The sequence below is a fragment of the Ornithorhynchus anatinus genome, chromosome 18, assembly GCF_004115215.2.
Source record: "Ornithorhynchus anatinus isolate Pmale09 chromosome 18, mOrnAna1.pri.v4, whole genome shotgun sequence".
NCBI lineage: Eukaryota > Metazoa > Chordata > Mammalia > Monotremata > Ornithorhynchidae > Ornithorhynchus > Ornithorhynchus anatinus.
Window position 1 is genome coordinate 3628280 of NC_041745.1, and position 14501 is coordinate 3642780.

At 58.7% G+C, this 14501-nt stretch overlaps 1 protein-coding gene across 1 annotated transcript; it reads right to left on the reverse strand.

Annotated features, from left to right (window-relative positions):
- Positions 1 to 5911: 5911 nt before the first annotated feature.
- On the reverse strand, positions 5912 to 9139 carry ARTN (artemin). Its single transcript, XM_029083380.1, has 3 exons — positions 8360 to 9139; positions 7617 to 7779; positions 5912 to 7392 (listed from the first exon to the last, which is right to left on the reverse strand). Exons 1-3 carry the CDS (start codon positions 8495 to 8497, stop codon positions 6926 to 6928), a joined length of 768 nt encoding a protein of 255 aa, XP_028939213.1. The 5' UTR covers positions 8498 to 9139; the 3' UTR covers positions 5912 to 6925.
- Positions 9140 to 14501: the final 5362 nt, after the last annotated feature.

Consider the following 14501-nt stretch of genomic DNA (forward strand, 5'->3'; position numbering starts at 1 on the left):
CCCGGGCTGATCACCTTGTATCTCCCAGCGCTTAGAACAGTGCTTTGCACATAGTAAGCACTTAAATGCCAACATTACTATTATCCTTTTGGAGGCATTGAGGCCCCCTCCTGCACCAGTTAACTCGACCTGGGTCTCTGCAAAGCCCCCCGCTCCACTTGGTTTCCAACACCCACCTGGGTGTCTGCCCCCTGAATTGTGTCTCATGCTCCTGTTGAAGCCAATCTTGTATTGAGTGCATACTATGTGCAGAGCACTATACTAAGCACTTGGGAGAGGACATTTTAACTGAGGGGGAGGCAGAGAAGCAGCGTGGCTTAATAGGAAAGAGCATGGGCTTCAAACTCAGGTCGTGGGTTCTAATTCTGGCCCTGCCACTTAACAGCCATGTGACTTTGGCCACATCACTTAACCTCTCTGTGCCTCACTTACCTCATCTATAAAGTGGGGATTAAGACTAAACTCCACCTGGGACAATCTGATTACTTTGTATGTACCCCAGTGCTTAGTACATAGTAAGTGCTTAAGGAATACCATCATGACTATTATGTTAATATAAATGTATTACAGATATGTATATAAGTGCGTGGCTGAGGGAGTGGAAAATAAAGGCTGCGAATCCAAATAAGTGCTTAGTGGGCAACCAGATACAACCGATTGAACCCCAGTTCTTTCCTCAGGTGGCTTCATCTGACCATTACAATTACCCCTCGGTAACCACCAGTGGCTCCCCCAGCCCTGTCTGTCCCCAATTAACCAGTCATTTGTATTTATTGAGCACCAGCTGTGTGCAGACTTCTGGATTAAGTGCTTAGAGCATAACGAAACTAGAAGACGTGGTCTCTGCCACCTCGGACGTTACAGTCCAAAGAGGGTGACAGACCCAAATTATTTATGAATAGAGGGAGCAGGGGAAAGAACTGCACTTCTCTGGACATTGCAAAGGAATGGCAGGATGAACAGGAAAAAAGTGTAAATTAGCACATTGAGATATGGTTGAGTTTACCCTCCCTGGAAAGGTATTTATTGAGCCTCAACTGTGTGCAGAGCTGGTTTTGGAGAATCCTAAAGAGATAATGTGTGTCCTCAAGAACTTCTGGAGGAGGTGGATTTTCTGTAGGGCTTTGAAGACTTGGAGAATGGTGGACTAGCAGATTTGAAGTGGGGAGGGTGTTGAATGGGGGTGAATTGAGAGCAAAGCACAGTAAGAAGGTAGCCTAGGAAGAAGAAAAGAGCGGCTTTTGGGGGTGAAGAGTGGGCCTTTAAAGAAAGCTGATAAGTCAGAGGAGGAGAGTTGGGGTGAGAGGGAGTTTAATGTGGACAGAAATGATGGTAACCATTCAAGGTTTTGAGGAGTGGAGCTGAACGTCATTTTAGAGAAGCAATCTGGGACAAAGTGTAATACATGGGAGAGGAGAGAGATTGGAGGCAGATTCAGCAGTCCAGGCAGGATATGGCAAGAACCTGTAGCAGGCTTAGAGTTGTCTGGGTGGAGGGGAAGGAGTGGATCTGGGAAAAGTGGTGGAAGAAAAACTGGCAGGATTTAGCCACAGATCAAATGAGAGGTGAAAGACACTGAAGACTGGAGGATGATATCAGGGTTGCTGGAGGATGGGGGTGTTATTGACAGTGACAGGAAAGTGAGGAGGAGGGGTGGTTTTGGGCGGGATGAGGAGTGTACTTTTAGAAATACTGAGCTCAGGGTGGCAGGAGGGAGATTGTCCATCAATCCATCAGCTGCTCCTCCTTGGGCCTGCTGAGGGTACACTCAGTGGGGAGATGTTCCGGAGACAAGAGGAAATGTGAGATTGCAGAGCAGAGATCAGCTGGGACTAATGAGATAGGTTTAGGAGTCTTTTATATAAATGAGCTGCAGCTGTGTGAATGAGTTCCTCGAGCGAGGGAGGGTGTAGTGAGAAGATAAAGGGCTCAGACCTGAGATTTTTGGGACACCTGCAGTTAGGGGATAGAGGCAGAAAGGAGCCCGTGACGGAGACTGAGAAGGAGCAACTACAGGGAAACCTGGTTTGAGTAACATTTCCAGGTGAAGAGAATGGTCAGTGGTATCACAGGTGATCAAGGAGGATGGGATGGAGTGGTGATAAGGGAGTCTCCCATTAGGCTGGGTGAACCAATCTAGATTCTGGGACTTCAGCATCATTGACAGCTTAAGTGACCACAGCAATGCCACACGCTGTCATGGGCCACAGTGCCGTGACTTGGCAGGCAGTTGTCTTCGTAGCTGCTGCCATCCTTTCTCCCCTTAATAGCTGTTTTTCAGGACTCCAGGCAGAGACGAACCCAGTAGACTTGACTGGGAAGAGATCAGTCAATCGCTGGTATTTACTGAGTGATTACTGCATGTCAAGCACCGTCCTAAGCACTTGAGGGAGTACGGTACAAATGAGATGGTAGATACTGTCGTGAGCCCCAACCTTCTTGGACCGGGGGAGCCTCGGGGACCCGTAGTAGAGTCAAACTACACCACCAACGTTACTGGGGAAAGTTTTTTACTTAATTCTGCCAACGTGCAAAGGGGTATCATGTACACTCACTCACTCCAAGGGTCTAGTACCAGTCTGCTGGTCAAGGGAGCCCATTCTGCCAATGCTTCTTCCAAGTGCCGCTCTCCGGGTGCTTTCTTCTCCTCTGCATGCCTCAACATACCTCTGTGCTGCTTCAAAACGGGCGCCTTTTATCTATCTTAGGTGTCGCAGCTGGGGCCCTATGTGGCAGTCATTGATTGGTCCAGGCCCGTTACCGAGTAGAGCAGGGAGAGATGGCCACCCCTCCCTCCATGCTCCTCCCCCACAGGCCAGCAATCACCTGTCCCAGGTAGATCTCATCAGTGCCTTCGCAGTCTCTTCCTTGTTTGAGGAATCACAAACAGTCACTCGTAACGCAGCCTATTGTGGGCTCCCCACAATGCCTGCCCAATTGAGACCGTGAGCCCCATGATGGCCAGGACCTATGTCCAACCTGATTTTGTACCTATCCCAGCACTTACTATACAGTGTGTGGCACACAGTAAGTGCTTAACAAGTGCCATAAAAAAGGGGAGCTTACAGTCTAGACATTAAAATCAATTACAGACTGGGGAAATCGGAGAGTTTAAGGATGTCTTTGAGTGGTGAGGGGCTGGGATGGGTTGAATATCAAGTGCTTAAGGAGTACAGATCCAAGAGCACAGGTGACCCCAAAGGGAAGGGCAGTAGGGGAATTGAGGGCCTAGGTGGGGAAGGCTTCTTGGAGGAGAGGTGATTTTGAAGATGGAGAGAGGGGTGGTCTGTTTTATATGAAGGCAGAGGGAGTTCCAGAACAGAGGAGGGACGTGGGCATGGGGTCAGAGGCAAGGCACACGAGATTGAGATACAGCAAGTAGGTTGGCTTTGGAGGAGCAAAGCGTGCAGGCTGGGCGTTGTAGTAAATCAGTGAGAAGCAGCGTGGCTTAGTGGAAAGAGCCCGGGCTTGGGAGTCAGAGGTCGTGGGTTCTATTCCCGGCTCCGCCACTTATCAGGTGGGTGATTTTGGACAAGTCCCGTAACTTCTCCGTGGCCCAGTTCCTTCATCTGTAAAATGGGGATTAAGACTGTGAGCCCCACTTGGGACAACCTGATTACCTTGTATTTATCCCAGTGCTTAGGATAGGGGTTGGCAAATAGTACGTGCTTAACAAATACCATAGTTATTATTATTACCAACAAGGTAAGGTAGGAAGGGGTGAGTTGATTGAATGCTTTAAGGCCAACGGTAAGGAGTTTCTGTGTGATGCAGAGGTGGATGGGCAACTACTGGAAGTTCTTGAGGAGTGGGGAGTGTGGACTGGACTATTTGGAAAATAGATCTGGGCAGCAGAGTGAATAAAGTACAGACTGGAGTGGGGAGAGACAGGCTGAGAGGTTGAGGAGGATTAGAATAGTGTAGAGGCCACTGAATTTGACAAGAAGATTGTAATTGGTGACTAAAGGGTAATTTCTGTGGAGTGAAGGGGGAAGAAGGCAGATTTCAGGGAACCAACGAAAGAAGTGGGGGCAGCGGATGTAAACAACTCCCTCAAGTAGTTTGGAGGAATGTTAGGGGGGAGAAGGGGTGAGAGCTTGAGGAAGCCAAGGGGTCAAGAGAAGTATTTTTGGGGAAAAGGGATACATGGGTGTGTTTGAAAGCAGTTAGAAAGTGAGTGATTTAAGTGGGAGTTGGGTTGGAGGGATAAGGGGGCAAGGGTTTTGATAAGATTTGAAGGGATGAGGTTGGACATGCAGGTGGAAGGGGTAGATTTTGAGAGGAGGCAGGAGATCTCCTCTTGAGACCCTGACGGGAAAGATGGGAGAGTCAAAGAGGAGGCCAGAGGAAGGTGGGAGTGGAGAGGTGTAGGGGAGGTTTTGAGGAAACCATGGTTGATGGTTTCAGTTTTATCGATGAAGGCAAGGTCATTAGAGGCAAGACATGGGGAGGAGGGAGGGACGGGGTTTAAGGAGGGAGTTAAAAGGCCAAAAGAGCTGTCACACAGACAGTGGATGTGGAGGGGGGCAAGAGACAGCAGAAGGGGTAGGGGGAGGTGAGATGGTGAGGTGACAAGTGAGGTTATGGTTGGAGTTAGATGATACGAAGTACCGTGCCCCTTCCTGCTGATGAAGTCTGTTGTGAGCCCAAGTTGATGGGGGGCTCCTCTGGGGTGGAGCAAGGGGTGGGCCGAGATGGGTGGGGTGGCCTGGGCCTTCCGGCACACCCAGTGTTTCCTTCCAATAGCCCGTTATGGACTGTTCTTCCCGGAATTTATCCAAATCCCCCAGGTACCTCCTGGCTCTTTCCTCCTACCCAGTTTCCATCTGCTTCCCCCACCTTGTCCCTCCCCTTCTGTAGTGAATCCCTGAGATCTCTTCCCCTCCCACCCTCCAACCCAAACTGGCAAAGAACCGCTTCTCTTTGTTGGGTACCTACCAACCTTGCATGTCAGTGGGGGGCCCCTCCCGGAGCTGCGGGATGTGGCCAATGGCGGTCGTTCCGTCCATCCGCTTTGTGGTTCCGTTGGCTTCATTCGTGTACCCGCTCAGCCTGCCGCTTTCTAGGCCAAAGGGTCTTGTCACGGTCTCCTTGGGGGCACCCAGCCCCTTTCTCTCCCCAGATCATCCTGGCTGCTGCGGCTCTTCCCGTGGTGGGCGGCATGGTTTCCGAGGGCTGGGGAGAGGGTGACCGCAGGGTCCACCCACCGGGTGCCTGCCGGGGTTTGGGCGGGTGAGGTGGAGAGACAGGCTGTGGGGCGGGTCCAACGGGTGTGCATCACCTAAGCTTTGGACACGATCGACAGGCTGGGAAGAACGGAGTCTCCGTTCTAGTCGCTGGAGCATAGATCAGCTGCAGAGGGATGGCCTTGACGGGATGGTGGGGAGGGACCGAAAGGAGAGGTTGGACGTTGATCGGGAAGGGCCGTGGGCTCAGAGACCGTATGGAATCGAGCAAGTGGAGGCTGCCTGGGGAACAGTTCTGGAGGCTCATGGGGAGGGATACCCTTCCCCATCCGAGTGGCAGCCCCTCCCTCACCACCCCCATCCTGCTCCTCCACGTTTCGCCTTCCATGAACAGGAAGGGGCCGGGCGTGGCATTGTAACCGGCCTGTGTCGCCCGCTCTGCCACACAGGCAGGGAGAGGCTGGAGGGAGAGGCGCGGCGTCCACCTGGGAGCCCCGTGGGTTTTGCCCTTTAGCCGGCAGGGAAGCGTTGGCCGGGTGGGTGCTGGCGGGGGGTTGGGGGCGGGGAGCAGCAAGCTCAAGCCCTACTGGGGCCCCCTCTCAGTCCCCCAGACCCCAGGCTGAGTGCTGAAAGGGGACCCCATTTCTCCAACAAGCCAGAGGGAGACGACCTGGGCCGAACTGAGAGGGGACCTGGGACAGACGAATGACAGAGACTAGGCAGGAGAGGGAGCCACTGTTTTATGCACATCGTTGCCATAGGAACCAGTCGACTCCCATCCTCCTCCCTATCTCCCCACCCCCCTCAATGCCGGAATGAGCCCTTGGGTGAGCCCAGTCTGGGAATCATTCACATTTGCTCCCCTGTCTTATGCAGGCTGTCCCTTTTGGCCATTTGCACCTGAGCCTGAGAACCAACTCAGTCAGAAGAGAGAATAAATAAATAACTTAGAGATAATAAATAGCTGCTCGTGGGGAGGGGGGAGAGTTGAGGAGAGGCAACCCCGGTGTCCCCTGCGGTGCCAGGGACTCTGGTCGCAGTCTCTCTTCCTCTCCTAGGGCTTCTGGGGGAGCTACTCTATACCTCCAAGTTGAGGGGGTGGGGAGCAGCATCCCCATCCCAGCAGCACCTTACAGCTCCCGGCCCTGGTTAGGGCAGACCCTCCCCTCGGGCCCGTTCGGGCCGGGCCCCGGACTCGATGTCCTGGGTGGCGGGGTGTCCTGGGTCCCCGGGTGTCCTTCTGCAATCTGGGAACTCAGCTTCCGGGTAGGACAGCCATCCCGTTCCCCCGCTCCGGTCCGAGGTCCCCTCTTCACCCCGTCCCCACCCGCCGTGGCTAAGGGTCTGCATAGATCCTCTCCCGCTCTGTCCCCAGACCACCCTCTGGGTTGAGCGACTCCATCTCGGTTCCCTCAGTCTCTGCCTTCCACCTCGAGTGATGGCGGCAGCCCCTCGGGCCCCTCTGTCGCCCGAGGCCCGTCCCACCTTCCGCCCGGAAGGGGACGGCCCCGGCTGCGGCCCCTCTCCCTGCTCTGCTCCCTTCCCTCTCCCTACCCACGGGCCGGGGGCTCCAGCCGCTTCTTTGCCCTTAGGTTCTGAGGGCCGGGCACACCTCTCTCCGGGTCTGCCCCAAGTTTTTTCGGGCTCCCAGCTCGGCCCCTGGGTCCGGTGAGCCCCACGGAGCTGCCGGGGAGGGCTTCAATCTGGCTCGGGCCAGGCGGCGACCTCCGGGTCCCTCATCAGCCCAGGCAGCTGCACTCGGCGGCCGAGAGCCTCTCCACGGTTTGCCAGGTGTTGTGCACGTCCATGAAAGAGACGGCCTCGTAGCGGGTGGGCCGGCAGCAGGGGTGGCTGAGCACCCGGGCCGGCGGGGAGGGCCGCAGGGTGCCGGCGCTCAGCAGGTAGGCCAGGCTGACGTCGTGGTTGGAGCGGGCCCGCTGACACGAGCCGCTGCAGTACCTGAAGCGGACCAGCTCGTCCGAGTCGTGGCCCAGGCCCAGCTCGCGCACCTTGACCAGCTGAGTCTGCAGGTGGCAGCCCCGCTGCTTCGCCTTGCCCCGGCCCCCCTTCCCGCGCTGGCCTTTCTGGGCCCTGCCCTTCACCTGGGCCCGGGGCGAACGGCCCTCGCGCAGCAGCAGGCTCTCGGGGGGCTTCTCTTCTCCTCTGGGTGGCGGCGGAGGTTCTCCCACGCCCGTTGGGTTCTCCCCTGGAACACAGACCTGCTTTTAGGCTGGGGTCTCAAGGTGTCCCTGCCGGTCCCAGCGTCCGGCCCCCTCGGTAGCCTCAACTCCCCCAACCCCTCTCTGTCCCGGCCTCTTCTCGGACCCCACCCTACCTTCCCATCCCCGAGCTCTGGGCCCTCTTCCCCCCAACCCTCTGACCGAGCTCGGGCCCCTGTGCTCCCAGCCCCTACCCACCCTCGTCACCTACCGTGCAGGGTGCTCTGGGTGGGGGTGAGCAGTCCCTCCAGGCCGGCTAGCGGAGCAGAGCTGCCGTAGTCATGAAGCGGGCCGTGGCGCTGCCCGGTGGACGGGGAGGAAGCGCTGGGGCCAGCCAGCAGTGCCATAATGGTCAAGGCCTGCCAGAGCACTGCCTGGGGTGAAGGAGGGAGCGTGAGGGGAGTCTGGGAAGGCCACGCTGGGAGCTAGCACTCGGGGCGGGGGGGGGGGGGGGAACGACCCCACAGGTGGCTGAGAGAGTTAGGATGCAGGGCTTGTGACTCCTCTTGCCCTGCCCAGCCCAGACTAACCCTAATCCCCGTCCCAGCGAGCGTGGAGCCGGCGCCAAGATCTCAGCTTTGTCCCACCCCTGGCCCGACTCCCCCGCTCAACTCCCTCTTCTGTCTCTGCCTCAGTGTACCCCCGCCCCACCTCCCAGCAGTCCCAGTCCATCGCTCCTTTCCTTTTATTCCCTGTCCCCACCCCCTCAGGTCCTGCTGCCCGCCCAGACCCTACTCTACCTTCACATAGTCCTGCTCCCCTTCCCCACCCACCCATCCAACCCCCTTCTTATCTTAACTGCAGCTTCCTCCATCCTCTCTCAGTCCCCCCTTCTCTCTCTGGCTCTGTCTCATGACTTCCAGCCCTCCTCCGCCGCATCTCTGGGGTGCCCAGTCTCCCCCCGGCCCAAGCCCAGAGGTCCCTGTCCCGTTCCCCTGTGGATGTGCGACTCACCTGCCAGTTGGGAAACAGAGTCATAAGAGGAAAGGCCCGGCCCTCCACTCGGGACTCCATCTTCTCTGTAACCACAAAGCAACAGGTGACCCTGCTGCTGTTCCTCGGATGCTCCTCACCCCCTTCTCTGCCACTCATGAGCTCATTGCTTATTGGACTCTAGACAGTATACTGGGCACCTGTGCCCGCCACAGCCCACCAGCGCCCACCAGCACCAAGTGGGGGTCGTCAGGTCGACTGAGGAAACGGCAGGATTTGAGACAGGGGCTCAGGCCAGCAGTGGCGGCTGATGTTCTGGGGAAACCTGTGAGTGGAATAGCTGCTCCGTTAAGCCCTCCGCCTCGCCCTGCCTCCCACCCCTCTTTCAACGCAGGCCCAGCTACCCAGCCCACACGGGTCTCTTCTGTCCCGGTTTAGGGTTTCAGAGCCGCGGAGCGTTGGGGTGGCCGACTGCGAAGCAGGAAAGCGGGCTGGGGCTCTGAAGTGACCCCACGGGGCTTAGACCAATCTCTGGCTAATATACAGGGATGCCTTAGCCCTGGTCCCTGCTAGGGCACAAGTCCCTGCCGATTTTAGTTACCTTTCTGGGTCTCAGATTTTCCCCCGGTTGACCGGGGATAACGTCTCTCTACGAGGGCTGGAAGTGTCCTATGGGCCAAGCTACGCCTGTCCAGGGGAAGGGTCTGTATGGCTTGTGTGTTTGATGAGTCCAGCATTAGTGCCGGCATAATTTATCATCAATATTAATAATAGTAATTATAATAATAGTACTTAGTAGACACAATGTTCTGACTGTAAGCCCGTCGATTAGACTGTAAGCCCGTCAAACGGCAGGGACTGTCTTGTTGCCGACTTGTTCATTCCAAGCGCTTAGTACAGTGCTCTGCACATAGTAAGCGCTCAATAATTACTATTGAACCTTAAGAACACTGCTAAGTTTTCTGGGGTAGAGATACATACGGTACTAAGACCAGCCTGTCCTCCCCGCCCTCCCCGCCTTCAGGGCTCACGATCAAAGAGGTAGGGAGAGACGGGGCATCTCATTCCCATTTTCCAGAAGAGGAAGCTGAGGCCCAGAGAGGTTAAACGATTTGCCCAAGGTCGCCCATTTTAGGCCAGTGGCAGACCTGGAACTAGAACTGGCCTTTTGGCTCCCAGGTTTGTGGTCTTAATCCTGGGCCAGAGTGCCACACTGGTTGGAGGTGGACAAGGGGCTCCAGGTGCCAGGGTCCTAGGGAGGGGGTTGGCTTTTTGCAGGATCGAGCCAGGGTGAGATTCACAGTGCCGCCTCCTTCACCCCCAGAGTCTCCTTAGCGAAACAGAGGAGACCAGGGATCTCGGGAGCAACAGCGTGGTAGAACCCAGAAATAGCTGCAGAAGCAGGGAGCAAGGCAGACCCAGGGAGCAAGACTCGGCCAAAGGTGGACACCCGGGCCCCGCGCCGGCCTCTGGCTCTCGTGCTCGGCTTTGCCACCGCCCGACCCGGCACTTCCTATCCAGAGGGTTTCTTGTCGCGGTTTCTTGAGTGCTGAGTACAGTGCTCCGCACACAGTACGCTCTCAAGAGACGCCGATTGAGAAGCACCGTGGTGTAGTGGATAGACCACAGGCCTGCGAGTCAGAAGGTCATGGGTTCTAACCCCGGCTCTTCCACTTCTCTGCTGTGTGACCCTGGGCAAGTCATTTAACTGCAGCGTGGCTCAGTGGCAAGAGTATGGGCTTGGGAGTCAGAGGTCACGAGTTCGAAACCCTGCTCTGCCACTTGTCAGCTGTGTGACTGTGGGCGAGTCACTTCGCTTCTCAGGGCCTCAGTTCCCTCGTCTGTAAAATGGGGATTAACTGTGAGCCTCACGTGGGACAACCTGTATCTACCCCAGCGCTTAGAACAGTGCTGTGCACATAGTAAGCGCTTAACAAATACCAACATTATTATTATTACTTCATCTGTATGGAGATTGAGACTGTGAGCCCCACGTGGGACAGGGACCGTGTCCAACCCAATTTGCTTGCATCCACCCCAGGCCCTATAATAATAATAATAATAATAATAATAATAACGTTGGTATTTGTTAAGCGCTTACTATGTGCCCAGCACTGTTCTAAGCGCGGGGGTAGACATAGGGGAATCAGGTCGTCCCACGTGGGGCTCACAGTCTTAATCCCCATTTTACAGATGAGGGAACTGAGGCACAGAGAAGTGAAGTGACTTGCCCACGGTCACACAGCCGACAAGTGGCAGAGCTGGGATGCGAACTCCCGAGCCCTGACTCCAAAGCCCGTGCTCTTTCCACTGAGCCACGCTGCTTCTCTAGTACAGTGCCTGACATGGAGTAAGCGCGTAATATAATAACAAAATAATAATATAGTAATAATAATGTTGGTATTTGTTAAGCGCTTACTATGTGCAGAGCACTGTTCTAAGCGCTGGGGTAGACACAGGGGAATCAGGTTGTCCCACGTGGGGCTCACAGTCTTAATCCCCATTTTACAGATGAGGGAACTGAGGCACAGAGAAGTGAAGTGACTTGCCCACGGTCACACAGCCGACAAGTGGCAGAGCTGGGATGCGAACTCCCGAGCCCTGACTCCAAAGCCCGTGCTCTTTCCACTGAGCCACGCTGCTTCTCTAGTACAGTGCCTGACATGGAGTAAGCGCGTAATATAATAACAAAATAATAATATAGTAATGATAATGATGATGACAATAATGATAATAATGATAATAATGATGATGATAATAATAATAATGATAATAAATACTCCGTTTTCGAGGGTTCGCGCCCCCTGCAGTCCACCCAACGAAATACGGCCGGATTGACGCGCCGACCTGAGCAGAGCGTTCAGCTAATAGTGGCCACCAGATGGCAGCCATGGCCCAGACGCGGCGGGCCCCGCTCCCGGGAAAGCGGGAAAGTAAATGGGAAGCGCCGGTTGATCTTCCCTCCCCGCCCTCTTCATCTTCTGTCGATTCCCAGGTGCCAATTTCCCATAAGATGGTCCCCCCCCCCCCCTTCCCGAAATGTGTCTTGATCCCAGAGATTCCCAACTTTCCCTCGCCTGTATCCCGGTCGGGACGGGAGCTTGGAACGGAGCCCCGGGCCCGCACCCTTGAGGGGCTCTGTGCTGAAGATGCTTGGCCGGCTGCCCGCCCACAGCCTCCGATTTGCCCGCGGTACCTGACCTGGGACCTGGCCCGAGCCGCTCCCGGACGTCAGCCGGGGCAGTTCAGCTCTACCCCTCTCTTGCTGGCGTCGGAAAGGTCGACTCGTAAACCGAGTCGGGCCGCCGGGGCCTGGAAACCCTCCCCGGGCCCCCTTCCCGTGTTCCTCTGGCCCCCAGGATCCTGGCGGAGTCCAGCGCGGCCCGATCGCGGCCCCGAAGAGGCACCTGCCAGCCTCAAGACCCGCCAGGAATTGGATGCCTCCCGCCGTTTTGCCCCCAGAAATCCTCCCATTCACCTTGCACCAGCCCTTCTGCTCGGCCCAGCGAAGAGCTCACCTGTGGGATAGAAACCATTCTATAGCCCATACGCAGATGAGTCACTTGCAGTGACGGGGCCTCGGCTTGGACCCCGAATGTCCATGTCACAGGAACCCATGCCGATGAGAGCCTGCGTGCGACCTGTTCTGCACCCAAGATGCACCAGCTCCAGGCACCACCTCCACAGAACAGGGCACGGGAGTGCATTCAGACACCAACTACTCCAAGAACCAGTGCCCGCCCTTTCCTGCCAACAGACAAAGGTGGAAGGGTATCCCTCTCCCAGAGACCTTTAGGAAATGGCTCCGCAGACGGTCTCTGAGCTTCCTCCCTCCAGGTCTTGGGATAAGGATCCGTGGCCAGTCCCCGCGGGTCCTCAATAAACGGTTTCTGATGCGGAGCGGAGGATGACGACGGCAGCTAGGCCCTGTTGAGGACTAAGAGACCAGTGCTTCAAAATCCCAAATGGGCAGCGAATGAGATTTTGTTCAAGTTCACCTGCCGCCGTGTGGCTCGAGCACCAGACAGCGAACCCCGGAGTCTTCGCATCGGGGAATCTGGAAGACGCAGAGATTGAACCAGGGCCCCCGCCGGCTAGAATCGAGGCCCAGAATCCAGACCCGGCCCGGTGTCCGGATCTAACGCAGAATCCGGGCCCGGCGCGGACTCCGGACTCAACCCAGAATTCAGACGTATCCCGGGATCCGGACCCGGCGTATAATCGATAGCCGGCGTGGGATCCAGACTCATCCCCGAATCTAGATCCAGGTGGGCTCCGAAACCCAGACCCGGCCTGGATTCCGGACCGATCCCAGCTTCTAGATCAGGATGGAGCCCGGATGCCTCCCGGACCCCAGACCGGGCACGGCCTCCAGACTCACCCCCGAATCTAGACCCGAAAGGGGATCCAGACCCCTCTGCCCGGAATCCAGACCCGGCGTGGTGTGCGCATCCACCCCGGAGGCCCGACCGTGAACCAAGGAGACCCGACTGCACCGGACTCCGGCCGCGGCACCGATCCGGGCCCCGAGAGCCGTCCGTGTTCCCGAGCCGGGATGTGCCGGGATGTGCCGGGATGTGCCGGGATGTGCCGGGACCCCAACGCTGACCCCCTAACCCCGTCAGGGGCGGCGGCCCGGTGTTGGGGGTCTGGGTGAGGGTCGCACGGCCCGTCCGGCCGTGTCCCCCCAACCCCCCGGGCCCATCCCCGGACCCCGGAGGCTCGAGGGTCGGATCCCCGCCAGTCCTGCCAGCCAGCGGTGGCTCCGGCCCTGACCCCCTCGCCGCCCGGCCGGCCCCGGCTCCCCTTTCCTCGTCTCCCCGGCCCTTCCCCCCTTCCTCTCCCCCGATGCCCGGCGGATGGAGCCTCGGTCGGAGCCTCGGCAGCCCCCCCCCCCCCGGAGCCGGGGGTGTCCCTGGCAGCCCCCGCCCTCCCCCGCCCCTCCCCGCGGGTTGGCACTGCCCACCCGGGCCGGGCACCGCCCCCGCAGCAGGCCGGGCCCGGAGGGGGGGGGGATGGGGAGGGGGGTGTCCCGGCCCCCCCGGCCCCCGGCGCCCCCCACCCCACCCCCGGCTCACCCTGCAGCCGGTCGGGTCGGGGCCGGGCGGCCCTGGGACCATGGCGTAGACGCCCCGGGCCCGCACGACCCGGCCGCACGTCCTCCTCCTCCTCCTCCTCCTCCTCGTGGCGGCGACCCGGGACCCCCGCCGACCCCCGGCTCCGGCCCCTCCGCACCCTGCGGCCCCTCCGGCCCGGCCGCGATCGCCCTAGGCAGAGGAGACGGGCCGGGTTATGGGGGGTCGGGGGGTTGGGGGAGGTGGGGGGGTGGAGGGTCCCCGGGGCGCCGGGACACTCACCGGGCGGGGGCGGCGGGACCTGTTGCCGGCGGGGGCTGCGGGCCGCGTCTGAGGGGCCGATCCCCGCTCCATCCCTCTTCAGCTCCTCGCCCTCCGCCGTCTGGTGTCAAATTCCAGCTTCGCCGTCACCTGATCCTCGGGGCGGAGCGGGGCGTGGGGGGCCCCGGACGGAGCGGGCCCCCGCTCCCGCAGCCCCCCGGCCTGGCCCGGCCCGGCCCGGCCCGGCCCGGCCCGGGGGCGTTTGGCGGGGGAGGGCGGGGTCCGTGCGGGGCTCCCGGGACCGGCCCGGGCCCCGGCAGCCCCCAGATCCCACCGGCCCGAAGGCGGGAGTTTTCCCGGAGCCGAGGGAGGCCCGCCCGGCTGACCCCGCAACCGTGAAGGGGCTTCCCTTCACCGCCCCCCGCCTCTCTTCTGGGGGCCCCGGGACGACGAGCCCCCCCAGGAGGACCGGAGGGGAGGCGGGACCCCGACCCCAGGCTCCCCGAAGAGGGACACCCCCCCCCCCCCAGCTGGGGTTCCTTGAGAGAGGCCCCCTGGCATCGGGCACTTCACCTGTGGGCGCTCGGCAGCTACCTGCCCCCAGCTGGGAGAGGGAGCTTCCTTGACCCCGAAGGTGGCCGTCCCCAGTTTCTCCAACTGCCCCAACCGGCAGGGATGGAAGGGCCCATCCCCGACCCCAAAGGTGGGCATCTAGGGTTTCTCCAGGTGCCCTGACGCAGAAGCGGGGGCAGGATGGCCCCCCGGGAGACCTGTGCTCACGCCGTGCGGTTTTTAGGAACCCTTCCCTCTCCCGGCCCTTCCCTCTC